This window comes from Heterodontus francisci, chromosome 10, assembly GCF_036365525.1.
Source record: "Heterodontus francisci isolate sHetFra1 chromosome 10, sHetFra1.hap1, whole genome shotgun sequence".
NCBI lineage: Eukaryota > Metazoa > Chordata > Chondrichthyes > Heterodontiformes > Heterodontidae > Heterodontus > Heterodontus francisci.
In genome coordinates, this window is record NC_090380.1 from 41,505,978 (window position 1) to 41,533,969 (window position 27,992).

Consider the following 27,992-nt stretch of genomic DNA (forward strand, 5'->3'; position numbering starts at 1 on the left):
AGCTTTCTATATTTCCAGTTAGGGGAGCACAGAATAGAAACCAGGAGCAGAACACAAGTTGATTTTTTTTTCTTCATTAAGACAGAAATGGCATTTGTAAAATTGCTTCTTTGCTGAAGTCACAGAGGGCAGCTGGCAGTTTAGCAGCTTCATGTGAAGGCAGGTTAAAAAAAAGTGGGGCAAGTCAAAGGAGGCATTAGCACTACTGGTTTTGAAGTAATTAAATGTAAAGAGTAATCATAAATTTAATTTGTTGTAATGTTTCATAGAATTATAAAGCAGTTTGCAAGAGTTGTGTTACCATAAATTACAGCAAAGTTAATACATTTGCTTGGTGGTGAAGTTGAATATTTATTCTTTTATGCCAGGTGCTGAAGGACACAGAGATCATAGGTGTAATAGAAGGAGGAGACATTCTTGAGGAAAGGCTGAGGTCTGTCAGAGAAACCATCAAGCGGCCAGTTGGAGGTTTCCTTTTGGATGGTTTTCAGGGAGAGGATATGCCTGATGACCCCAAACTGAACTTAATCTCCTCAGTCACAGGAGAACTGCCTGAAGACAAACCAAGGTAGGGGAAAACATAAAACATGGCAATCAGTCTCTTTGTTAAACAGATAGTAAGCAGCAAAGAAATGCTAGAAATACTCAGCAGGTCTGGCAGCATGTGTGGAGAGAGAAGCAGAGTTAACATTTCAGGTCAGTGATCTTTCATCAGATAGTAAGCAGCCATTGGATGTCACCAGTACTCTTATTTAAAAGCAGACTAGTGACATTCAGCAGCAGCAAACAGATACTGCATCTCTGTCATTCTGATAACTGGAATATTTTTTCAAATTCAATATAATTTAACCTCACATCCACTCTGCATCAGGCAGTCAAACGTTTGAGGGAATAGTCTGAGCATAGATTTGTTTTTTTTCCGTTGGCCAGTTTTTATCTACAAAGCAATGCTTAAAATACAGATCCATTGTAGGAAACATCCTTGTCAAAGCCCCATTAATTCTTCTCAATACTGTGAGTTGGAGTCTATTGTGGGTATTTTCATTTTAGGAATAAATACTGCACTTTTCATCATAGTTTACATCTCACATATTGAGTAGAATGTGTCTATGTTCTCTGGAGTTTAGAAGAATGAGAAGTGATCTCTTTGAAACATATAGGATTTTGAGAGGTCTCAATGGGGTAGGTGTTGAGCGGCTCTTGCCCCGGCTGGAAAGGCTAGAACTTGGGGGGCATAGTCTCAGGATCTAAATAAATAAAATAAATAAATAAGGGGTCGGCCATTTAGGGCTGAAATAAGGAGAAGTTTCTTCACTCAGAGGGATGTGAATCTTTGGGATGCTCAGTTATTGTGTATGTTCAAGGCTTACATCAATGGATTTGTGGGCTCTAAGAAATCAAGGGATATGGGTATATGGTGGGAAAGTGTAGTTGAGGTAGAACATCAACCACAATCTTATTAATTGGCTTGAGGGGATGTATGGCTTACTGCTGCTTCTATTTGTTCTGATGATGTGATGTCTAAAACTGCCTGTACTGACACATATTTGGCCATCTGTTTTACACATCACAACGAAAAGTTTCCATTTTGTGCTCAATCGGCAATCCAGGCAAAAATTGCACTTTCTTTTTACCCAAGTTTCCGTGCTCTCGTTTGCATATCGCCAAAGGTAAAATCTGCCAATAACTAGAGCAATTGGGCAGCGCTTTGGAATGTAAATTTCTTAAATCTTGCATTAAAAAATTCCTTTAAGGCCAGTATTTATTGTCCATCCTTAATTGAACTACCTTTACGAATCGCCGCAGTCCATGTGGTATTGGTACACCCACATTGCAGTTAGAGAGGGAGTTCCAAGATTTTCACCCAGTAATGATGAAGGAACAGTGATACGTTTCCAAGTCAGGATAGTGTGTGACTTGGAAGGGAACTTGGAGGTGGTGGTGTTCCCTTGCACCTGCTACACTTGTCCTTCTCAGTGGTAGAGTTCGCAGGCTTGGAGGTGCTGTCGAAGAAGACTTGGAAAGTTTCTGCAGTACATCCTGAAGATGGTACACACAGTACACTGGTGGTGGAGGGAGTAAATGTTTAAGGTGATGGATGGGGGTGCCAATCAAGTGGGCTGCTTCGTCCTGGATATTGTAGAGCTTCTTGAGTGTTGTTGGAGCTGCGCTCATCCAGGCAAGTGGAAAGTGTTCCATCACACTCTTGACTTGTGTCTTGTAGATGGTGGACGGGCTTTGGAAAGTCAGGAGGTAAATCAGTTGCTGCAGAATATCCAGCCTCTGGCCTGCTCTTGTAGCCACATATATATATATATATATATATATATTGGTCCAGTTAAATTTCTGGTCAATGGTAACCCCCAGGATATTAATGGTGGGAGATGTGGTGTTGGCAATGGCGTTGAATGTCAAGGGATTGTTCGAGATGGTCATTGCCTGCCACTTGTGTAATATGATTGTTACTTGCTACTCATCAGTGCAAGCCTGAATGTTGTCCCGGTCTTGCTGCATGCGGGCACGAACTACTTCATCACCTGAGGAGTTGCAAATGGAACTGAACACGTTGAAATTATCAGTGCACATCCATACTTTTTAACCTTATTATGGAGGGAAGGTCATTGATGAAGCAGTCGAAGATGGTTGCACCTAGGATACGCCCCTAAGGAGTTCCTGCGATGATGTCTTGGGGCTGAGATGATTGGTCTCCAACAACCACAACCGTCTTCCTTTGTGCTAGGGACGACTCCAGCTAGTGGAGAGTTTCCCCCCAATTTCCATGGACTTTACTTTTGCTCGGGCTCCTTGATGCCACACTCGGTCAAATGCTGCCTTGCTCTGGAATTCAGCTCTTCTATCCATGTTTGGACTAAGGTTGTAATGAAGACTGGAGTAGAGTGGTCCTGGCAGAACCGATGAGCAGATTATTGGTGAGTAATTGCTGCTTGATAGCATGGTTGACAACACCTTCCGTCGCTTTGCTGATCTATTTGATTAATTTGATTTGGGGGTGTGGTCAGATTTAATGGTAGGACTGGCTTCTAGCACAAAAGATTGCGGAAACTCAGTTTGTGCTAAGTGTAATTTGTGTTTGGAATTCTGCGATCTTTTGCATTGGTTTTGCCAATTCCAGGCGAATTGCAGTGGAAAAAGAAACCAGCCCAACTGAGCACAACCAACTGTCCTGCATGTTTTATGAACATTGCTTTTGTTTCTTTTCACTGTATGGGTCATGATCAGATTTCACATGGTTATCTATGCAGGGCACATAGAAGACAACAACATGAAGTAACCTCTGTGCCCTTTACCAAACTATTTCAAGACGAATGATTATAGTACAAGTAAAGAAAACTAGAATTTGCGTTTTATACAGCACCTTACACAACACCAGGATATCCCAATGGAGCTTTATAGCCAATGGAGTACTTTTGAAGTATTGTCCCTGCTGTAACATAGGAAAAGAAAGACTTGCATTTGTTTAGTACCTGTCATGACTTCAGGATGCCCCAAAGAGTCAGAGTTTAAATGTAGGAAACACAACAGTTAATTGCACATAGCAAGGTCCCAAAGGTAATAAACAGACAGTCTGTGCTTTGTGATGTTGTTTGAGGGATAAATATGGGATTAAACATTTTGGAGAATTCCCCAACTCTTCTTTGAAATCCGCCGTGAATCTTTTACATCCATCTGAGAAATGCAGCAGCCAATTTGTGCACAGCAAGGTCCCACAAACTGGAATGAGCTAGATCAAGGGTCTCCAACACTTCAATCGTGAGCGACTAATAGCTCACTGACTGTCTCTGAGTAGCTCGCCAGCAACAACTGGAGCTGGCGCTGTTCGGCCAGTGACCAGAGCAGGCGGTGCGCAGCCAGTGACCGGAGCAGGCGGCGCACGGCCGGTGACCGGAGCAGGCTGCGCGCGGCCGGTGACCGGAGCAGGACAGCGGTGGTCGTTTTGGCTCTGCTGCGGGTGAGAAACGGTCGTATGCAGGAGAGGAATGGAGCTGGCGGGTGGACGGAGAGGAGTGGAGACGGTAGGTGGGTGGGGAGGCTTCATAACTAGTGTCGGCCTCAAACACCCCCAATTAAGAATAAAAGCAAAATACTGCAGATGCTGGAAATCTGAAATAAAAACAGAAAGTGCTGGAAATACTCAGCAAGTCAGGCAGAATCTGTGGAGAGAGAAACAGAGTTAACGTTTCAGGTCTGTGATGTTTCATGTTCTGATGAAAGGTCACAGACCTGAAACGTTAACTCTGTTTCTCTCTCCACAGATGCTGCCAGATCTGCTGAGTATTACCTGCATTTTCTCCTGTTATTTCAGATTTCCAGCATCTCCAGTATTTTGTTTTATTGCAGGTGTTGCTCATAGAATTGAGTTGCAAAACACAGCCAGTTTGTATTGGGGTGGGTGTTGGATACAAAGTTTGGTCCCTGGCCGCCTGTCTAGGTCTTTTTTGTTGCATCAGTTTGAGCTGGAGTGCAGATGGAGGAAATGTTGCTGGGTTTAACCCCAGGTACTTCTGAGCCCAATCAGGCCCAACAATTTCCAATGTGAACCTGTCCAGGGGTATGGATTCCAGGGGAGATGATGTTACTAAACGGACCACCAACCACTCAATTAAGCCACTGCTAGGCTTCTGGACACTGACAAGTACAGTGATCTCTTGACCAGGCTTTCATTCAGTGTCAAGAATCACATTGCAATAAAGTTAAGATCAGTTTTCCTTCAAATTAAATATAATATAATAGCTACATATTTAGTTTGCATTAATATATCCATATTTTTCAATATATGTTTAAGTGGCTCGTGATCTTTCTCATTTATCAGAAGTAGCTCTCACTAAAGAAAAGGTTGGAGACCCCTGAGCTAGGTGACCAACTAAACTGTTATAGTGATGTTGATTAAGGAATAAATATTGGCCTGGGAACCAGGAGATTTCCCCTGCTCTTCAAATAGTATAATGGGATCTGCCTGAGAGGGCAGGCGGGACCTCCGTTTTACATCTCAACTGAAAGACGACACTCTGACAGTGCAGCACTCCCTCAGTACTGCACTGGAGTGTTGCCTAGATTATGTGCTCAAGTCTGCAGAAGGGCTTGAACAAATAACCTACTGACTGTGAGGCGAAAGTGCTGGCACTGAGCCGTGGCTGATACAGGTGACCTCAGTGCCCTTGGATTAATGAGGGTGAAATTGGGCAGGGTTGCGGTTCCTGAACACTATCCAGTGACTCCTTTCAGAAAATACATGTGCCAGTATCTGGTGGGAATAAGAACAGGCTTGGCTGTGTTGCTGCCATGGTCCTTAGTGTTCAGGACTGACAGTTCATGCTTGCGTATGAAGACTGGCCACTTGAGTGAAGGGATCATAACGACCTCAGCACAAGTCAGTATCTTCAAGAGATGAAGGTAGAGAGTTGGAAAGGAAAAGCAGAGGTTCTGCAAATTTTTGGATTTGATTTGTCCCTTTCAGAGGGAGGTTTCATGATGATGCTGTGCGTGGATTTCTTTAAAATCATTGTTGAATTGTCTTCAGGGAAGTTTGTTTATAAGCAAGATTAATTAATGTAAAATAGTATACAAGGTGTTTAATTGTACAGAGCCTTTCAGAGTTGTTTTAGCAACATAATCCTGTCTGATCTGAGTATTTCCAGCATTTTCTATTTCTATACGCTTTTAATCATTGTTCTTTAATGAGGCTAACTGGATTCTTCAGAATGAGAGTGTTTTGTTTCACTTCTTCATTGTTTTATATTGCAAGATTTATTCAAATTTCCCCTCTCCTCCCCAATATTAGGTTGATCCATGGGATTGGAAAGCCAGATGAAGTGCTGGAGTGTATATCAAGAGGGGTGGACTTGTTTGAGGGTTTCTATCCCTATCTGATGACCGAGCAAGGAAGAGCTCTGACGTTCAGTTTTAAATACAAGATGGACCCAGAGGCAGAAGGTACCAGTTACAGAATGTCAGTGTTTTATGTTAGTGTACAATGCATAAACAAAGGTAGCCATGCGTTCCACAGTTGTGCATCCATATTATTATTCATGGCTTGGTATTAATGTATTCTCGTGTGCCTGAGCACTCAGGTCAGGTTCGTGGGTAGCTGGAGTACCTGAGCCACTTGCACAGTGAGCATGCTTTGTTTTCTCACCACCTCCACCTCAGCTGCCTGATGTGCATCTCCTCACTTCATTCATCATCTTATGTGATGCAGTCTAATCTAGAGATAGAATAGCAAGAACTTGGGAAACATTCCTTTGCCATTTACATTGCCTAACAGTTTGTTCAGCATTTGTGCAAAGGTTTACAATCCCAAAATGATCTGATTATATGTTTAATATTTTTAATATTTTGTTATTGAAGTTCAGAATTTGGCAGTATTGTGACAAGTTTACTCTCGGAGTTCTGTGTGTGTTGAATTAAATCTGCATTCACAGGTGCGTATGCAGACAGCACTTCAAAAAGTAACGAGTCACCACTGATGAGGTAGATTGGTGAACAATATCTTAGATAACTACGGTAAAGAGAATTGGTCAGCCCACCATCTTGGGGGTGGGTAGGGGAGAGCAGAGGAAGCAAGTACTCTTTATCATTGTTGCCTGTTTCATGGCTGTAACTTTCGTGTCATGCTTGAAACCTGGTTTTGATTAACAGCTTTATTTAATAGCAAAAGTTACATATTAACATTTCTTTGTCTCGGTTTTGATTTCAAGGTGGGTATAACTGTTGCCACGTATCCAGATGTTTTAATCCATTTAGCTTTGAGGCCACTGTAACTGTTAGAAATTTAGATCTATTGCATGTTATCTCCTGGGGTTCAGTGGTGGCAGTCACTCCCTTATGTCGTCTGGTTGTCTGCTTTTGTACAGAAATTAACTCACTTCGCTCTATATCTGCTAGGCGGTAACAAGAGCCACTGAGTCCAACAATGAAACGGCCTTGTGATCCGAACCACATTTCTATGTTCTAAGGACATATGATCCTTTGATCTCTCCAAAGATGGACCATATTAACTCTTGGCAACGCATGGTTTGGTTTATAAACTGCTTCGTCCACAATAGATAAAACATAAAGAACATTGAATATGATTAAATTTCATTTAGTACAATTTTTTAGAATCATGCAGCACTGAAGGAGGCCATTCAACCCATCATGCCTCTGCTGGCTTTCTGAAAGAGCTACCAATTCATAGAGTCTTAACGGCACAGAAGGAGGCCATTTAGCCTATCGAGTCCATGCCAGCTCTCTGTAGAGCAAGCCAATTTGTCCCATTCCCCTGCTCCATCCCCATAACCCTGCAAGTTTATTCCCCTCAAGTGTCCATCTGATTTCCTTTTGAAATCATTGATCATCTCCACTTCTATCATCTTATAGGCAATGAGTTCCAGGTCATTACCACCCGCTGCGTTTTAAAAAAAAAGTTCTTCCTCGCATCCCCCCAGAAACTCTTGCCCAAAGCCTTAAATCTGTATCACCAACTAATGGGAACAGCTTTTCTTTGTCTACCTTATTTAAACCAGTCATAATCTTGTAATTGTACTTTAAGCCCCTAAAAATGAAGAACAAGAGTCCAGACATCTAATTTGGAGCAAGCCAGGTACTGGCTGAGAGTTGGGATCAAGGAACATAATGGCCGGAATTTTACACCACCCGTGAGCCAGATGATGGCGGGGGTGGGGGCGTAAAATTGAGAAATGGGCCACCCGCCCCAGGCCAATCAAGGCCCTTAAGTGGCCACTTAAAGACCACTTAAGAGCCTTCGCGCACCTCCACGGGTATGTTACCCGTGGCAAGTGGGCATCCGGTAGAGGTGAAAGGTCGCCCCATGATACCTGGCGGCCTCTCGGTGCACCAGAGGGGGCCCCTGACAATCGGGCACAGAATGCCTGATTGAAGACGTCCCCGCTTCCCCAACCACCCCAGGACCTGCGATGCCCCCCTTGTACCCCCCAAGCAACCACCCTTGCCTTGCTGGCTCACGACCAAGCTGCCCGGCAAGGCAACACAAACTTGCCTTCGGTCCTGGCTCTGTGTCCTCGGCTGTGATGCAGTCCCAGAAGTGACCACCCCTCTCGGTGGCACTGCTGGGACTGAGAGCTGCCGGCCCGCTGATTGGCTGGCAGCTCAATGAGGCGGGACTTCCACCCGCTTGAGGGTGGAAGTCCCGCCTCTGAGCAGTTAAAGCCCGGGGACCTGTAAAATGCGGGTTGGATCCCCAGGCTTGGCGGATGCAGGTTCGCCACCGACATTTACGTCGGTGGCCAGCTCCCGTCTGCCCGGCGTAAAATCCAGCCTGATGTTCTGTACAACCACAATGAATTCCTTTGTATCTCACCAGAAGAAAAGAGTCTTGTACCCTTGCATCAGATACAAGACCAACGCCATATGTCTGCTGTCATCACAATGACCATTCAACAATGTGAGGATGACCATGTTCATTCAAGTAAGTCAGCAGCAGCTCAGACTTTGAACAAATAATCACCATTTCAATATTCACCTATTTCTATTTCTAATATGAAAAATGCATCTCGTGCCTTTTGTTCTTCATAAACCAGCAATCACACTTTTTTAAAGAAGGAAAGCAGTTTTAGATATTGTGAAACATACATTTTTTTTCCCGTTTCATGGGATGTGGATGTCGCTGGCTAGGCCAGCATTTGTTGCCCTTCCCTAATTGCCCTTGAGAAGGTGGTGGTGAGCTGCCTTCTTGAACCGCTGTAGTCCATCTGGTGCAGGTACACACAGTGCTGTTAGGAAGGAATTTCCAGGATTTTGATCCAGTGACAATGAAGTAACAGCGATATAGTTCCAAGTCAGGATGGTGTGTGACTTGGAGGGGAACTTGCAGGTGGTGGTGTTCCTATGCTTCTGCTGCCCTTGTCCTTCCAGGTGGAAGATGTCACGGGTTGGAAGGTGCTGTCGAAGGGGCGTGGTGAGTTGCTGCAGTGCATCTTGTATATGGTACACACTACTGCCACTGTGCGTTGGCGGTGGAGGGAGAGAATGTTTAAGGGGGTGGATGGGGTGCCGATCAAGTGGGCTGTTTTGTCCTGGGACAGCGCCGAGCTTCCTGAGTGCTGTTGGAGCCGCAGTCATGTAGGCAAGTGGAGAGTATACCGTCACACTCCTGACTTGTGCCTTGTAGATGGGGAGTCAGGAGGTGGGTTACCCGCTGCAGAATTCCCAGCCTTGACCTGCTGTTGCAGCCACAGTATTTATGTGGCTGGTTCAGTTCAGTTTCTGGTCACTGGTAACCCCCAGATTGCTTCTGCCCTCGAGGCTCAAACTTACAATCCTCTCCAAGCTGCATAGTTCCCTGACTAAACAATTAAGATCTAATTGACCCACGCTCTGTTTATTTAATAAAAGCTGCACTTTGTGACTTTAAAGGGACAAGCTTCAACATAGCAGCTGAGTAATGCATTCTGTATTGCATGGTAGAATACTCTTGCATTAAAACAGTGTGTCATCCAAATTGCTGTGAAATATATCTGAGAGATCCATTATATGTTAAACAAATTTAACAATCCTTATTTCAATCTTTTGAGCTCTGGGTTTTAACTAGTACGCTAAAAAGGTATCAACATAAAGATCCACTTTAATGAAGATCCAGTACATCAAATTGTGTCGGAGGGAGGAGCTGCTTTGAGATTAAAGGCAGATATCAAATTAGGGGCAGCACACAGTAAAGATCTTTATGAATATAAAGAAACATGATACTGCAACAATGTTTGTACAACCTCATTTATTTTTAATTTAGCCACACACCCAAATATTTTTCCCTTTTCTCCCATCATCTTGTAGAATGACAAATTAGTATTCCAACTTTATAACCAATTGTCCTTTGAGTACACCCCAACACCCTATTTGTTCTAGCTATTGCTTCAAGGCATTGCTTGTGTAAGGCCAGATCCCTTTCCTTCTGCACCTTCTTTAATGCTTTTCCCCCCAAGGGTGAATGAAAGTTGAGCATTTGCTCTGACCACATGCATAATACTGTGCTCATCTAAATTAGCCACATTTGCCAGCCATGAGCCCAATCTCCCAACATGTCGAGATCCACCCGAAGCTCTCTAGGATTGTCTACAGCCCTGACACTCACACAAATCTTTGTATCATCTGCAAATTTGCAGATTGTGCTGCCAACACCTATATCCAAATAATTAATAAATTAGCCTTCCAGTGCTCACTGCCTGGCCTTGCACTTTACAGTCAAACTCTATCCTGCCTTCACCTGACATCTACACACGAACATTTTGCAAAATGGGTTATTGATAGTCATTAGTAATGGGAACCCTGGTTTTCTACCTTCACCCAAATTGCAGACTGAGGCCTGTAATTGCAGACTGAGCACCTCAGTTAGTGTCCTGGCTGAGAGCAGCTACCTCAGCAAAGACCAAAGATTAAACCAGCAACCACCTTGGCCTGTATAGCACATTGCAACAACTTGTGTGACACTGATTGACTGAGTTAATGAAGAAAGCCTAACTTGTTACTAAGGTAGAGCATGTTAATTTAATAAAAAGTATGATTTCTGTTTAATAATAGAATCATCTCTGTAAGTGGAATTGTCTGTAATGAATATTTTTGTTGTACCTTTTACATTACCATGTGGCAGCTTTAGGTATTTCAGTTATATGATTGCATTTGTAATATTCTTTGTAGTTTGCTGTTTTTGAACTCCAGACCATGACATTTGCTATTTCTGGTAATCTTGCGTTAAAGTGTCTAGTAGAATCTTTGATCTCTGCACTTTGGGGATGTCTGGTGTTAATGTTGTTGTGAATGGTGCAGTTTATTTATGTGTGATTGTTCGCGGATTTGGTTGTCCTAAGGCGCTTCCTGGTGGCGTGACGTAGTTGGTCAGAATGAGCTGCAGTTCCACAATGGAGAGGTTTAATTGTTAGTTTGTTACATGATGATATCCAGGGAATAACAATGACTAGCTAATTGTAATGGTTTTGGAATACTGCTCGAGGTATAAAACCTTCTTTGAGCCTGCGGGGTAAGGCCTGGGTCAGGTCAAACACAGAGTATGTCCAACCTCACCACTGTCTGCTTTTTCTTGTTCGTACTTTTCTGTAGAATTTGCTCTCTAACATTCACCATGTTAGTATAAAATGCCACTCAACTGCACAATCAAAAACTAGGATTGAAGAGTGCATGTGTCCACAGAAATCATTTAATCTCTACTGGAAAAAACTGTTCAGAAAAATATTCTGTTTGAAAAATGAGATTATCTATATCTTAAATATGAAGGATAATTACAAATTAAATCACCACTTTTAAAGGCTCAACTCACAGAATCCTCTTTTTAACATCATGATGAATCTGTGGCCTTCTCACTGTTCTACCTGCTTGCTCATGTATTTCTAAAGGGCGACCGTGTTGTTTAATTAAACGTTCTATTATTTTGTCCATGTTCAACTTCCACATTGGGGAATCTTTCAATTTCTGCTCAAAAACAGGCTTCTAAAGTGTGAAAATTTATTTTTGAATAACTTTCCAAACAGAATCATCCACGTCTACCAATGATCGACCATTAAACTGAAATTACAGTTTACAGTGACGCCACCCAGTACGACTGAATCAAATTACCATACGAGAAGTTCAGTAACTGATGCAATAACTGGTGAAAGCTTTCTTTTGATGACAGATTTCACCGACTGCTAACTTGTGAGACAGGAGCTGAGAACAGAAAGAGCACATTGTTCAAATTAAGATAAAGCTCTAATAAGTGTTTTGGATTATATTTCAGTACTGGAAAGAAACGGCTGTGGGGATAATGAGATTAGTAACAAGGCCTCAGACAGTGAGGGCAAGTTGACTCCTTTTACGACTGATCTGAAAAGTCAACAGTAAGTGTTACTGATTTTTTAATAAACTGTTGTATTTAGTACATGCGGTAAATATTGTTTTCACCAGTGCTATGTAACTTTATAACAAGAAATACTTTGTAGGAAAGGCTGATTTCATTCCTCTCCTGAGGAGATTATGGTACAATATCTTTGATCAGTTGTCAGTTCTGTACAGTGAACCAAATGGTTTGATAAATTTTGTCAACGCTGACAGCAGTGAACATAGGATGTTCCTGCTTTTTTTTCCTTAGTTTCCCGTGGAATACTTGCTTATGTATGTAAGAAGAGTGCCGCTGATATCACCAGTGGAACAGACATACTGCAGGAGTATCCTTATGGCCTACATGTACATTCCAATATTATTTTCTCCTGTTCACCCCCACACTGTTCTTTTGGTGTTTTGTCCCAATTGGCCATTCTTCATGTGGAAGCCTAGGCTATGAGTCCAGGCAAACTGTTCTACAGCTGAACCTGATAAAAATGTAGGAACAGAAGTAGGCCATTCTATCCTTGAAACCGATTCCACCATTCACTTAGATCATGTCTTATCTGTACCTCGACTCCATCAATCCATCACCTTGGTTCCATAACCCTTAATTCTTTTATGTAACAAAAAAATCTATCAACTCAGTTTTGAAATTTTAAATTGACTCAGCCTAAACAGCTTTATGGGTGAATGTTCCAGATTTCCTTTGTATGAAGAGGTGTTTCCATCACCCCTGAATAACTAGCTCTAATTTTAAGGTTATGTCCCCTTGCATCATAAACATCCCAATTAGATCACCTTTTAATCTTCTAAACTCAATGAAATACAAATCTAGTCTGTGCAACCTGTTCTCATAATTTAACTCTTTTAGCCCCTGAAGTGTGTACACATAGACTTTCCAGCACTAGTGACTGCAGATCTGTCCCGCATTGTTTTTTCTCGCAGCCTTCCCCATGTAGAGCCCTTACCATGCTCTGGTGCAAACCAGCCAAGCAACCCAGGCTAGTGATTAAACTCGGGCACTTTCTGCTTTGTGTGATTCTCAAGCGACCTTTGCATACATCCATTGAGCCATTTGTCCGTTTTGTTTGCTTTATGGGGTGAGTGCCTGATAGAGCGCTCTCACTGAGCAGTATGAACTGATTTAACTTTGGAAAACAAAAATGAATTCGTGGGGGTAATAAGTGGATCATTTCTTACTAACAGTTGTACCCACTTAATAGAAATACTGTCTTCCTGAATTGCAGTTTGTTGGTTTGCAAGAATATATATATAACAAAAATGGCATTATTGGATAGTAAGTAATGTGTTTCTGCTTCAGTGTTTTATTATTGATTGGATGGCCTGAAGGAGAATTCATTAAATAGAATATAGTGCAATTTTTGTACTTTTACATTAATGCCATTCGCATTCAGTTTTTTGTTATTGCAAAAGTTTGGAGCTCATTGTGTTTTCTTTGAGAGCTGATGATTCCACAGTTGGTTTTGAGATGCCTATTTGCATGATGTTTACATGACTCTCAACATTCAGGTTCCGTGCTGACTTCAGGCCCTTGGTGGAGGACTGTTCCTGCTATTGCTGCAAGAACCACACCCGTGCCTACCTCTACCACCTTCTAGTGACAAATGAACTGCTGGCTGGAGTCCTGCTCATGATCCACAACCTCCATCACTACTTTGGATTCTTCCAATCTATCCGTGATGCTTTAAGAGATGACAAGCTGGAGCAACTTAAGAAACTCATTACAAAACAGGTGTAACAAAGACATAGTTACTACATGGTAAACAAAGCAGGTGATGGATATCCAATGTATAAGGGTTTCTAGGCAGACATTGGTTGCCTACAGATGCTGCAACGAGTTACTTGGACCTACTCAGTTTTGGTCAATTATTTTGACATTTGATGCTCCTGTAGTTGTAACCTTGTAGTTCTCAGCCTCCCCATCGCCTCCATCATGTTATGTATCAGTCACATTACATTAATGTGACAGTTGAAATTGCACACAGGGTTTGAAAGGCACGCTTTGGCTCATTTTTTTTCATCAGTGCTGTGCAGATTATTTTTAAAGAAAATTTTTTATTTTAAAAGTGTATGAATACAGAAAGTATAGTAACATTCTGTTTGAAACGACAGAGCTCAGCTCTGATGTGGTGGATTTCTACTACTACCCCCAACAACTTGTTGAAATGAATGAATTTTCAGATTTTTTTTTTACCGTTCTGTTTTTAACATTCCTGTCTAATTTGAGAGATTGTGGCAGAGATGCCCAGAAACTACTGGACAGAATTGAATAATTTTTAACTAAAACCTGCTCTTTTAGAATTTACATTTGGATGGCTGAATGTACAATATGTGCATCAACAAGATCTTTATTCTTCATTGCAGCTGATGTCAAAGAGACTGGGGAGAAATTAAGCTTCCAGCCGTTGGTTTTGCACCTGAGAAATTGGAGGCAGGGTGGGCCTATATGACATCAGACAGACTCTGGGGATCAACGGGTGAGCATCCAGCCTGTCCGAAGCAGGCATGCAGATGCTTTACTAAGCAAATCGGGGTCCAATGCTGGCTCTAAGATGCCCATTTTTAATTCCGCTACAAGCTCCGCACCTAGTTGAACCAGGACTTGAGCAGCCTCGCCAGTGGTTTTTAAAGGGACTGCTGACGATCACTCAAAATAAAAAAACCAACAATTTTTTTTCAGAGTTACATTTTCATGAAGCTGGAAGGAGCAGGTGTCCTCCACCTGGGTCTGCATGACTACTGCGGGTCACTGCTGGCCTAGGATTGCTCCCCTTTTTAGTAAACAATTGGGCAGGAATTTCGTGCATAAGTCAAATTTCTCCCCCCGGTCTCTATTTTTAGTGCCCCAGTTTACTTTAAATCTGTCTAAGGTATTATTCCACACTCATTTCTGCAGATTATCTGTGCTCCAATTTAAATAGTTGTATTCTACTTCAATCTTACATTCTTAGTTATTTTAAAAATTAAGCTTGTGGGAACCAACAAAAGGAACCCATTTTATTTAATGCATCAAAATTGGTTGCAGATATTTTAGGTTGTAAGATTTGTAGAACTTCATTTAAAAGCATTTGAAAATTTTCCAGGATGAAAGCTACAGTGTTATATTTTTATTAAAACAGGTATGCTTTATCCAATCAGATGCTCTCCTCCATTATTGCAAACTTGTGATACTTCTAAGAAAGATTTGACTGATCTTGTGTGACATTGATCACAGAGTGAACATGGGCTGTGATGTTTAGCAACCAAGGTGGAGCAGCATTTCACCAGGCCTGTCCCTCTAATGCTGCTACTTTGATATTGCCTATGGGAAAATAGTCTGGAAAGGCACGTCTTTGAGGTTGACTAGAGGCTAGTTGTTGGAGGGAGTTTCTGTAGATTGGCAACTGCTTCTAAACTGACTCCCATCCTTGGGGAGAGACCTGGTTACCAAGTTGAGGCTTTTTAAAAAATATATATTCTTACACCTTTAAATGTGTTGTGCATGTGCTAGACATTTTAGATAATCTTCATATTGTGCACCTTTTACAAATCAGATTTTGTGAGGAGTTTTCCCAGTATTGATCCTGGCCAATAGTTATCCCTCAACAACATTACTAAAAAAAAAATCTAATTATTTACTTATCACATTGCTGTTGTGGGAGCTTGCTGTGTACAAATTGGCTGCCATGTTTCCTACATTGTAACAGTGATTACACTTCAAAAGTACTTCACTGGCTGTAAAGTGCTTTGAGATGTCCTGACGATATGAAAGGTGCTATATTAATGCGAGACTCTTTTTTTTTTTTTCTTTTCTTTTATCTATTGAACAAACTGTATAAATTATTAGAACAAATGCATTTCTAGTAACAGTGTGCTAACAGAGGGTAATAACATTTAATCAGGGGAGAGCTAGGTGGCAGTGTTACACAATGTAGTTTTCTCTCTTTGGAGCAGTATCATCATGCAGTGTTTATGTCACAAGAATAATAATGCATCAGGTAAAGTCTTTTTTACATTATAAACATTATGGGTTACCCGTACTGAGCTATATGAGAGACCAAATTAATGGAAAGTTTATGTCTAAAAGCTGTTAAATCCAAGGAAACAGAAGATATTGATATTTGATGATAAAGTATCAAAACAAATGAAAATACAATGTCTTGACAGGCAAAAAAAAGAATAGGCTTCCATTCTCTGAGAAAGTAAGGTAGCTACAAGTCAATAAACCATTTTGTGCCTTATTCATAACAGCCACAGCCCTTTGCCATTTAAGTTCTAGAAGAGAACACTGGTAAATTTCAATTTTTTCTAGACTTCTAAAGTCTGAGGACCCTATTCCTGTATTGACATGCTTGGTGCTGAGTTAGTAGAAAGTCTGTGATGTGGTTATTGAGATGCAGCTGCTGCTGTTCTCAGCATGTAAATTTTTCCATGTATTGCTTGCTCTTTCAATTTGGGGATCAAGAATCTGGTTTGCCAACATGGAATAACCAATTAACTTATTCAAAGCTGAAGAAATCTGAGGATTTATTGCTGTTGTAAGCTTTGGGCTGCATTCTTACAAGTCTGACATTAGCTGAATACAGACAGTGAAGTAGCTATGTTTGTAACTAATCGATATGTCTCAGTAAGGGAAGCCCGTGATAACTATTATCCTTTTATAGGTGTATACAATTAGAAAAATCATGATTGATCATCAGAAAACAATAATATTGATGGAAAAGTTGCAAAGACTAACTTACATTTATATAGTGTAAGAATGATTTATTGGTATTACACTATCACGAAGCTTGCAGTTTTAATTTTAATTTTAAAAATAAACCAGTTGGTGTCTCATGGTGTCGCTCATGGACAAAATAAAATGTCTGTTCCTGCAATTACATTACAACTGTGTTTTCCTGCATTACAACATTGTATTCATGCATTACAACAGTGACTACAATTAAACTGTGGCTCTGGACCATCCTGAAGTTTCGAACAGCACATATAAATGCAAGTTTTTTTTCTTGCTTTCTTGCATTCTCTGCTTCTTTTCTACATTGTAATTCTTCTGAATGATTTGTACCACTCTACTATTAGCTTCACCAAAACCAATAAAAGTTCAACTTAACTGCGATTATGAAATTGCTGGATTTATGATAATGTTAGGAACTAGGGCTGGTAATTAACATTGAGGATTCTGGTAATTTTATTTATGGTCCTCACATGCACTCAACCTTGGAGGCCCATAAAGGAACCAGTGCACCGGTGGAGTCTCACTCCAGCAGGCAGTGAATTGCTCCTAGATGTTCTTTTATTCTCTTTTATCTATCTTGGCAGTCATTTTATGCCAGTCTTACCCTCCACAATCCTGTAAGTTTCAGAAGACAATTTTTAGAGTGCAAAACTCTTTTCACCCTTGGGATACAGTATGTGTGTAATTTGTGACATGACGTGGTAAGTGTAGCATTCTTGGGAGGCAAAAGGTAACTTTGGATCTATAGTTCCTCATGTCATTTCTCAATCTATTGTAGATTAATAGATAGAGGTTGATCGCTCTGATTAGTCAACAACTCCATGATCATTGTATGATGTGACTACTAGGACCACCAGGCAAACTAGATGGAATGTGTTTTTTTTTGTTTAGCCATTTCTATGTTCCGAAGAAAGCAGTGCAGTGGCATACCCACTGGGTATTCCAATGTTCCTGATCATGATGGAGAGGGCAGCTCATTTTATACTTCAGGGGTCAAAAATGTTTCAATTTTACATACCACTCCTGCCATTCACTCATTAACTTCTCAAGGACCAATACAGCAATTCCCAAACACAACTGGGTTACAGTGGCCCTTTTGTTCCTTTTAATTATTTTCTTTCTTTTCCTTTCTGTCCATTTTCCTCTTTTTGTTAATCCACTCTTTCCCTCTCGTTACTTTTCTTTCTGTGACTGTATCTGATTTGGCTCTAATTCATCCTACTTCCTTCTGTCTTTTGCTTTTTTTTTTGCATTGGTCAAGGAGCTATGTCATCATGCGTAAAGTTCATAGGGTCTCAGTTGTAAAATTGACACCACTGCACTGTTATCAGATTGACATTCCAGCAATTTGCGGTGAAAATATAGTGCAATGTTGATGGTGAGCAAAAGTTTCAATGAGCATTGCTCACTGCCAAACCTGCCATTGTAGTAGTTTCTGCCCATTAACTAATCTTTCCCGGAACAGCTCACCTCAACTGTGCTAAAAGGAAATGCTTGGTGTAACAGTTGAGCGAACACATTAACTGCAATAAAAACAGAAAATGCTGGAAACTCTCAGCAGCTCTGGCAGCATCTGTGGAGAGAGAAACAGCGTTAACATTTCAGGTCTGTGACCTTTTATCAGAACTGGGAAAAGTTAGAAATGTAATAGATTTTAAGCAAGTGAAAGGGGGGAAGTCTGTGACAGGGTGGAAGGCAAGAGCGATTAAATGACAAAATATTTCAGGTGCAAGGCAAAAGGGAGTGGTAATGGGACAACTAAAAAAACACAATATGTGTCTAGAGGAGGTGTGAATGCCAGGATCCTGAATAGCTGCTGTCTGAATGCAATGTAAAGAAAATAAGAGAAAAAACTAAACCAAAGAAAAATGAAACAAAATTGGGGTAGAGGTTTTGATCTGAAATTATTGAACTCAATGTTGAGTTCAGTAGGCTGTAAAGTGCCCAGTCAAAAGATGGGGTGTAGTTCCTCAAGCTTGTGTTGAACTTCATTGGAACACTGTATAGAATCATAGAAAGTTTAAGGCACAGAAAGAAGGCATATTAACAGCAGTCTACAACAAAAACAAGAAATGCTGGATTCACTCAGCAGGTCTGGCAGCATCTGTGGAAAGAGAAGCAGAGTTAACGTTTCGGGTCAGTGACCCTTCTTCGGAACTGACAAATATTAGAAAAGTCACAGATTATAAACAAGTGAGGTGGGGGTTGGGCAAGAGATAACAAAGGAGAAGGTGCAGATTGGACCAGGCCACATAGCTGACCAAAAGGTCACGGAGCAAAGGCAAACAATATGTTAATGGTGTTTTGAAAGACAAAGCATTAGTACAGATTAGGTGTGAATATACTGAATATAGAACATCAGCAAGTGCAAACCTGAAAAAAACAGTGGGTAAGCAAACTGAACAAACTAAGATGAAATGAAATAAATGCAAAAAATGTAAAAAGGAATGCAAAAAAAAAGGAAGAAAAAAAGGAAGAAAAAATAACTAAAAATGACTAAAAATGAAAGTAAAGTGGGGGGCTGTCATGCTCTGAAATTATTGAACTCAATGTTCAGTCCGGCAGGCTGTAGTGTGCCTAATCGGTAGATGAGATGCTGTTCCTCGAGCTTGCGTTGATGTTCACTGGAACACTGCAGCAGTCTACTTTGGATTTAATAAAACAGCAAATTGCCTGATAAAATATGCATTACATTGCAATTTAAATTTATTGGCCTGGAATTCGCTACCAAATAATCTTGCATTGCTTTAAATATTTTATCCATATAAGCAGGGTCCCTGCTGCTTCATTTAAAGCAAGTGAAATGTAGTGGTATAATTAATGCGACTGACAAGTCACTGAATATTGTATAAAAGAGTAAATAATATGTTAATAGGAAAATTCCCTAAGGGATAGGAGGCATCTGTGTGCTCCACAATTGACAATCAAACTGGCCAATGAAAATTTGCCCATAGTGTCCTGCAACATTCTAATAGAATGTTCATTAAACAGTTTGTCTGGTCAGAGCGTTGTGCGGGTAGGATCGCGACTTGAAATTGAGCTGGGTTGCAACCTATGTTGATCAAGGACAGAAACTGAATGGGGCCGAGCTGCTGCAATCGCACACGGAAAAGCACAGACTTGCTGCTCTTTGCCATTGGTTTAATCAGATTCACCTAATGAGCTACTTCTATATTGCTAACAGATAGTTCTGCAAAGTAGAATGTGTTATTAAGGCTGATGTACAACTAGGAGGTGCTAGTGTAAATAAAATGCATCATAATAAAATGGTTAGAAGAAAAGATGAACTTGCATTTATATAGCGCTATTCATGACCTCAAGAAGGCTCAACGCATTTTACAGCCAGTGAGATACTTTTTGGAGTGTAGTCACTGTTGTAATTTAGGGAGCACAGCAGCCAATTGCACACAGCAATGTCCCAGTAACAACAATTAAATAAATGACCAGATAATTTGCTTTAGTGATTTTGGTTGAGGAATAAATATTGGTCAGGACACAACTCCTCTTCAAATAGTGCCCCTTGGGCAGATTGGTTTACCATGTCATCTGAAAGACCATGCCACATTCCCTCGGTACTGTACTGAAGTGCCCAGTCTAGATTATGTGCTGGAGTCTCTGCAGTGGAGCTTGAACCCATAACCTTTTGACTCCGAGACGGGGGTGTGACCCATGGAGCAAAGACTGACACCTGAATTGAAGTAGAAGGTGTTGAGAATTTCACAGGAACTGATAGTAATTACAAATGTAAAAGCGATGTTACTTTTACTTGGGATAGTTTATATAAAGCTGTTTCAAACTGGAGCAGTCAGGTACTGTAAACAGTGGCCAACACAGGATGAGATCTTGTCAGATCTGCTCCAGGACATGATTGATATTTTCAAAGCAATTTCTTTAATATCTTTTATTGGATCACTAAGTATGAACTTATCATTTGATCCAGCAATTCAATTCTAGGCTTATTTAGATCATCAAAACACTACTTTTAAAAACCACAATATTCTGAATTTTTCCCACTCCTTTGATTGTACCAAGCACACTGAGCCCACCAGCACCATTCTATAACTGTCTAAATGGCTGTGATGATCACAGTGGTGTTAATGCAGCAAACTCAATCTTGCCATTGATAGTAATGAGGTGTGGGCTATGATAATTAGCTGTTGAACTTTCTCAGAAAGGGTCTCTTTGAAGGAACCCAAAATTCCCAGGAAATCGTGGTATGACATATATAATGACATAAATTAATCATGCCCTAATTACCTGGAATTTCTGCACTATAATAATGGCATGAGCCACAGATGCATGGTTACAACAGCACAAGTTCTCAGCAAATACAGACCTTTTGATTTTTGATTGGTATTATTTTTAGTGAATGGGAGATTTGATCCAATTAGCACAGTTTGCTTTCTATGGATATTTCCAAACATTGATTCCGTTTCTCTCTCCACAGATGCTGTCAGACCTGCTGAGTATTGCTAACATTTCTTGTTTTTATCACAGAAGAAGGGGTCACTGGAAACCAAAGAAGATAGCTAGGACAAAGTTACAGCCTGCAAATCAGAGAGATATAGTTGTTGCAGAGGATTCTTTGCTCAGAAATGTAGATATCTGGTGTGTTACAATGGTTACACCTACTGAGTTGCTGAGTTGTCCCCCTGAACATAGGACCAGGAGTAGGTCATTTAGCCCTTTGAGCCTGTTCCACCATTCAGTGAGATCATGGCTGATTTGTGACCTAACTGCATATATCTTTGCCCCATATCCCTTAATATCTTTGACTAACAAAAACCTGGAGATAAAGCAGGATCCATTGAAGAAACATTAGAAGGGATGTTGAAAGGGACAGGAAGGGCCAGGGGTAGTAGTCCATCTGGGATAAATAATATAGGATAACTAATACAGAGCCTTTAAGAGTCACATACACGAAGACTGTCACGAAATTCATAGGTAGGAGATGCAAAGTAATGTGCTTCATGGAAAGTGAGTCAGGTGTTTCTATAACAGGTGGTCATTGTGTAATGTCAGTTTTACCCCCAGACTGTAAGCAGAAAATCTACCCCTGTGTTTGGGAAACCACAAGAGGCAGTGCTCATCGTGACACAACATTGACAAAATGGATGTTGTGGTAGCTCTGGGGCAGGGGGGCAATGAACACAGAATGATTAAATTCAATACGATCTGGGATTCATAAACTCCAAAGGCAAGGAGCAAGGTATAAATAGGCCCTCAATGCTTTATGAAATTTCCCAAAGCTTCTCCAGCTCTGCTGCTGTATCTTCAAAAATTCATAAACGAATTCCGACCACACATCCTGTAAAGTTACAGCAGTGGAGAAGGAACAACACTGAGAAACTTCCCAGCCCATGCCATGTATCTCAGTTAACAATCCAGCCTTTTACTATTCAGTTACTGTACAATATTGTATGGATTGACACTCCTGATGTCTCCAATAGTGAAAAAAAAAACACTATACTTACACCATACAGCCTAAACTACAAACTATTACAGGAAAGCTATATACACCAAAACAAGTTAAATGAGTGGATGAAATTCAGTGTACTTTCATTCAACTGTTTCTTGTATCCAACATAACAAATGGCATGAAATGTTTAGAGGTTTTTTTGAGGGAGCCTCAGATGAAGCAAATCATATGCTCTGGGCACTTTGGAGTGATTGAAATGGGTAGCTTGCAAGTGAACTAGGATTGGTAGTCAGGTATAGCTGATCCAGGCAGCTTCTGGCACCTCAGAAAAAAATCGTCTTCTCACTAAGGAAAATGTCTTTTGAAGAAATCCTCAGATCCTTTCCCATTAACAACAACTTGCACTTATATAGTGCCTCTAATGTAGTAAAACATCCCAAGGCACTTCACAGCAGTGGTATCAAACAAAATTTGACACTGAGCCACATTAGGAGATTTTAGGACTGGTGACCAAAAACCTCGTCGGAGGTGGATTTTGAGTGTCTTAAAGAAGGAGAGGGTTGGAGAGGTTAGGAAGGGAATTCCAGAGCAGGTAAACAAGTTTTTAATCTGTTACTTCTTCCAGACAGAGAGATTGTGAACAGCTGTCTACAACTCATCAGCTTGATTACCAGATCAATCATACTGCATTGTTTTCTTGTGAGCAATATGTCTGGGACATCAGACTGCCTGATTGTTTCTAAACAGATTAATCAGCATGTCTGTATTTATCATTTCAGACACCTTGAATAATTGAAGGCGTACTTGAGTGTAAGTATAAGGAATTGACAGCTTGACGGAAACAGCTACCACCCTGTTATCCTGTGACCTTCCCATAACAATAGATAACAAGTCAGAATTGGTGAATTGCTTTTACTTCGTGTCGGGGTATTGCTAATAAAGCCCAGATTAAATTTATTTATTTAGACATACAGCACTGAAACAGGCCCTTCGGCCCACTGAGTCTGTGCCGACCAACAACCACCCATTTATACTAATCCTACCTTAATCCCATATTCCCTACCACATCCCCACTATTCTCCTACCTACACTAGGGGCAATTTACAATGGCCAATTTACCTATCAACCTGCAAGTCTTTGGCTGTGGGAGGAAACCGGAGTACCCGGCGGAAACCCACGCGGTCACAGGGAGAACTTGCAAACTCTGCACAGGCAGTTCCCGGAACTGAACCCGGGTCTCTGGAGCTGTGAGGCTGCGGTGCCAACCACTGCGCCACTGTGTCGCCCTAAAATTATGACCTTTCAAAGTCTACTACAAATTCATATGACCTAATAGTGTTTGATATTCTAAAATAGTACAGATCTCAGTTTCCTTCACATAATTATCCTTCTGGGGTAACAGTGACTAATTGATGCCGCCTTCTTGGGGCTGATGAAAATTGTTTTTCTGGCATCTTGGTCAGGTAAAGCTCCCGGGACAATGCTTTCCAGTTGCAACATACTGGGCAAGCATGGAATCAGCTTGAAAAGCATGTTGCCCCTGTCCCTAACATCTCCTACTTATACTTGTTACAGTCTTGTGCATTGTGGAGCAAGGACCACGGTTATTGCCTCTATTTGCTGTTTGGACCAACAGTTTTGTAAAGCCAGCTCAGTCTAGTGATGGTCACTAAAAGCTATGAAAGGGTTTAGCAGACAGTTGTTACTGGCTCTATAACAGCTTCTGAACAACTACATTTGCATAGTGCATCCAGGAGTGTTATCAGATAAAATTTAACACTGAGCCACATGACATGTTCGAGCAAAATACTGTGGATGCTGGAAATCTGAAATAAAAAACAGTAAATGCTGGAAATGTTCAGGTCAGGTAGCATCTGTGGAGCGAGAAACCATTAACATTTCATCAGAGAGGAGATATTAGCACAGGTGGCCAGAGGTGAGTTTTAAGGGGGAAAGACAGACGGAGAGGTTTAGGGAGGGAATTCCAGAACTTAGGGCCTAAATAACTAAAGGCATTGCTACCAATGATGGAATGAAGGAATTCAGGGAAGCACAACAAACTAGATTTGGAGGGACAGAGGTCTCAGGAGATTGTAGGGCTGGAGGAGATGGGGGAACGGGGAGGAGTGGCGATGAGGCCATGGAAAGATTTGAACACAAGGGCTGAAATTTTATGCCACCCCGCAGGCTGGGGGGCGGGAGAGGGGGGCGCCGTTCCTAATCCTTCCCGCCCCCACTGCAATATTATGAGGGGCAGCAGCAGCGAGAAATGGCCCACCCGCCCCAGGCCAATCAAAGCCCTTTTTTGGACAGTGGGGCCCTCCTGATTGGGCACCCTGTGCCCACGGAGGCCCCCCCCCCAACTGCCCACACTGCACCACATTCCATCCCCTCGCCCCCCCTTGCCTCACTGGGGCCGGTGTCCCTCTTGTTGCTGTGGCTGGGTGCAGTCCCAGCAGTGGCCCGATGATACTGCTGGGACTGAGAGCTGCTGATTGGCTGACAGCTCTTGGAGGCGGGATTTTCTGCCTCAGAAGGGCAGAAGTCCCGCCCAAGCTCAGTTAAGGGCCAGGGCCACGTAAAATCCTGGCATGGCTCCCAGGCCCAGTGGAGGCAACTTGCTCCCTATGTTTGTGCCCGGTGGGCCTCCTGCCCAACATAAATTTCCAGCCAAGGATTCAACAGATGAAGCAGTCATACTCTCCCTAATCCAGCTTCCACAAACTATACCTGGCAGAAAGGTATCTTGCCTTGGAGGAAGTGTGGCATTGAGCCATCATTGCAGTGCACCTGAAACATGATCCCTGGGTATAATGGTCTGGAGTCCCTGACTGTTCTGTGAAATCAGTGTTCTCTGTCTCGCTTTGTATAACGTTAGCAAGGTGAACCTTGCCCAATCTATTCAGCTCACATTGCCCAGACCTCCTGGAATAGCATTATACCAAGTGGCACTCTCTCTGGTGACTTGCTGCCTATCCTGACTCTGCTTAGCTTGGAGTTAGTGTAGCAGGTCCTGTGATCTTGTTCAGTTTGGGGAAACCTCTCCTTCTGCCCCAGCATCTGCCATTGTCAACTGTGGGTTATCTCCTGTTTCCAGTCCTCATCATTAAATCATTTTCGAAGAGGACGTTCAATGACATAGATGCTGAAACATTTTCTTTTACGCCCATCCAAGATGAATATTGTCACCATACTTTGTCTAGGGCTAATATAACTCACCCAAAATCCCATGAATTCAGGCATTTCTGCCTTCCATCGGCTAATTGCTCTGCACCAGAATTAGTTAGGAACGTATTAGCTCATTGTTGGCCACTCATTCATCATAATTGGACCCAAGTATGGCACTAAATTCAACATACAGCAGTTTTCTGTCACATGACAGCACCTGTGCAGCCTCTCTGATAATAGCTCAGACCCTCTTTCAGATTAACAATTGATGACTTTGTAGCTATATTGCATCTAAAACATTTAATTTCCCTCACAATGCTTCCCTGTCACCTGCTGGTTAGTCAGTATGGGGCGCTTGATTTCACACCCGCTTGTCAATTCCCTGAACTTCGAGATGTCACAAGATATTTAAATACGTAGATTTTTTAATCATCACATGACACTATTCGGTGTCCCAGACTGAACGTATTTATAATCCACTAAAGAAAGTGCTTTCTTAGAAACAGTTTCTGCAATTTCATTACTTGAATGCTCAGGCATTCTGCTTTATTTTAAGGAGGGGAATTTTGAGCCCACAGTATCCTTTTTGTGCCTGTGCAGCTACTTTCATTCAGCCTGTTTGAATCAGTACCAGGGCAGTTCTTGACTGGGAATGTTAACTGCTAATAAATGCTTTGAAATTGACTACAGTTGCCAAATGCAGTGTTTTTTCATACAGGAAGGTTTTATTTGATTTGTTTAATGGCATTTGTTTAACTCTTATACTGTGGTTTCCATTACCATTCTTGGATTTTATTATAATAGCATTATGGCACGGTAAGAGGAAGGCTTTCTCTCTCCTTTGCTCTGTATCTTTGTCTTATACCTTGTTTTTATTTATTTAATTTTGTGCGTTCCATCTACGAATTTACTGAGATTTTGGCAGACAGAATTCATAACCTGCAAAAATTATTTTGTGATTATAAGATCACATACCTTTTTCCAAGAGCCTTCAGGTGAACAGGAAATATGCCGAAGGATAAATCCTGGATCAGCAGAGATTGTCATTTTCATAGATTTTCTAATTAAATATGGGAATTCACATGGATAACAGAGTCATTATCGTCCTTTACTTCATTCACTGACCTCTTTCAGTCAGTTGCCTCCTCCTAGCTCCATACATAGATGCTTTGTTCAGACAGGTTGACTGTTTTTTAAGAACATTAGAAATAGGAGCTGGAGTAGGCCATACAGCACCTCGAGCCTGCTCCGCCATTTAATGCGATCATGGCTGATCTTTGACCTCAACTCCACTTTCCTACCCAATCTCCATATCCCTTGATTCCCTTAGAGTTCAACAATCTATTGATCTCAGCTTTGAATATATTTAATGACTGACCATCCGCAGCCTTCCAGGATAGAAGATTCCAAAGATGCACAACCCTCTGAATGAAGAAATTTCTACTCATCTCAGTCCAAAATGCTTGACCCCATATCCTGAGATTATGCCCCTAGTTGTAGACTCTGCAGCTACAGGAAACAACCCTGACAAGCCCCCTCAGACTCTTGTATGTTTCATGGGATCACTTCTCATTTTTCTAAACTCCAGCGAGCATAAGCCAATTTATTCAGCCTCTCATCATAGGACAACACTCTCATCTCAAGAATCAATCTAATAACTCTTTGTTGTACTCCCTCGAAGGCAAGTATATCCTTCCTTAGGTATGGAGATCAAAACTGTACACAGTACTCCAGGTGTGGTCTCACCAAAGCCCTGTACAATTGCAGCAAGACTGCCTTACTCTTGTATTCCAATCTCCTTGCAATAAAGACTAACACCCATTTGCCTTCCTAATTGCTTGCTGTACTTGCATGTTACTTTTCTGTGTTTTGTGTACACAAGCATCCAGATCCCTCTGAACATCAACATTTAAAAAAAAAACATTTAAAAAATATTGTTTTTTCTATTCTTCCTACCAAAATGAATAACCTCACATTTTCCCACATTATACTCGGCATCTGCCACTTTCTGGCCCACTCACTTAACCTATATCTCTCCCTTTGCAGATTCCTCTTCATAGCTTTGTATCATCAGCAAACCTCGATAAATTACACTTGCCCCCTTCATCTATGTAATTAATATAGATTGTAAATAGCTGAGGCCCCAGCATTAATCCTTGTGGCATCCCACTAGTAACAACCTGCCAACCTGAAAATGAGCCAATTATTCCTGCCATCTGTTTTCTGTCCTTTAACCAATCCTCTATCTGTGCTAATATGTTACCCCCAACCTCATGAGCCTTTATCTTGTGCAACAACCTTTCGTATGGCACCTTATTGTGCCTTTCGAAAATCCAAATATACTACATCCACTGGTTCCCCTTTATCGACCCTGCTAGTTACAATCTCGAATAACTCTAATAGATTTAATAGAAGGGATCAAATTTCGAAGATATGATAAATTAAGGAGTAGAGTCAAGGCAAGAGAGAAAGATATTAATATGGGAAATGAAAAACAGACTGTGACAGGAAGGGACGGAGCGTACAAATCAAAGAGTAAATCAACAGAGGCTAGAGGTTACAAACATAATAAAAGGACACAACTAAAGGCTCTATCTGAAGGTACGTAGCATTCGAAACAAAACAGATGAACTGAGAGTGCAAATAGAAATAAATAAGTACGATCTGATAGCCATTACAGAGACATGGCTGCAGGACAACATAGATTGGGACCTGAATATTGAAGGGTACATGGCATTTAGGAAGGACAGGAAGCTAGGAAAAGGTGGAGGGGTAACTCTGTTAATTAATGATGGTATTAGTGCAATAGAGAGGGATGACCTA

General features: G+C 41.3%; 1 protein-coding gene across 4 annotated transcripts in view; it reads left to right on the plus strand.

Moving 5' to 3' along the window:
• The window catches only part of qtrt2 (queuine tRNA-ribosyltransferase accessory subunit 2), a 34,256-nt gene extending 17,343 nt beyond the window's left edge, over window positions 1–16,913 (plus strand). Inside the window, exons 6-10 of one of the 4 annotated variants that reach the window (XM_068040488.1) lie at window positions 369–568; window positions 5,801–5,952; window positions 8,345–8,446; window positions 11,762–11,861; window positions 13,378–16,913. In XM_068040488.1, coding sequence (XP_067896589.1) covers window positions 369–568; window positions 5,801–5,952; window positions 8,345–8,446; window positions 11,762–11,861; window positions 13,378–13,606 — 783 coding nt within the window. In that variant the 3' untranslated portion in view covers window positions 13,607–16,913. Of the gene's footprint in view, window positions 1–368; window positions 569–5,800; window positions 5,953–8,341; window positions 8,447–11,761; window positions 11,862–13,377 lie in introns of all 4 variants that reach the window. The other 3 variants (XM_068040490.1, XM_068040487.1, XM_068040489.1) reach the window with 3 other exon arrangements.
• Window positions 16,914–27,992: the final 11,079 nt, after the last annotated feature.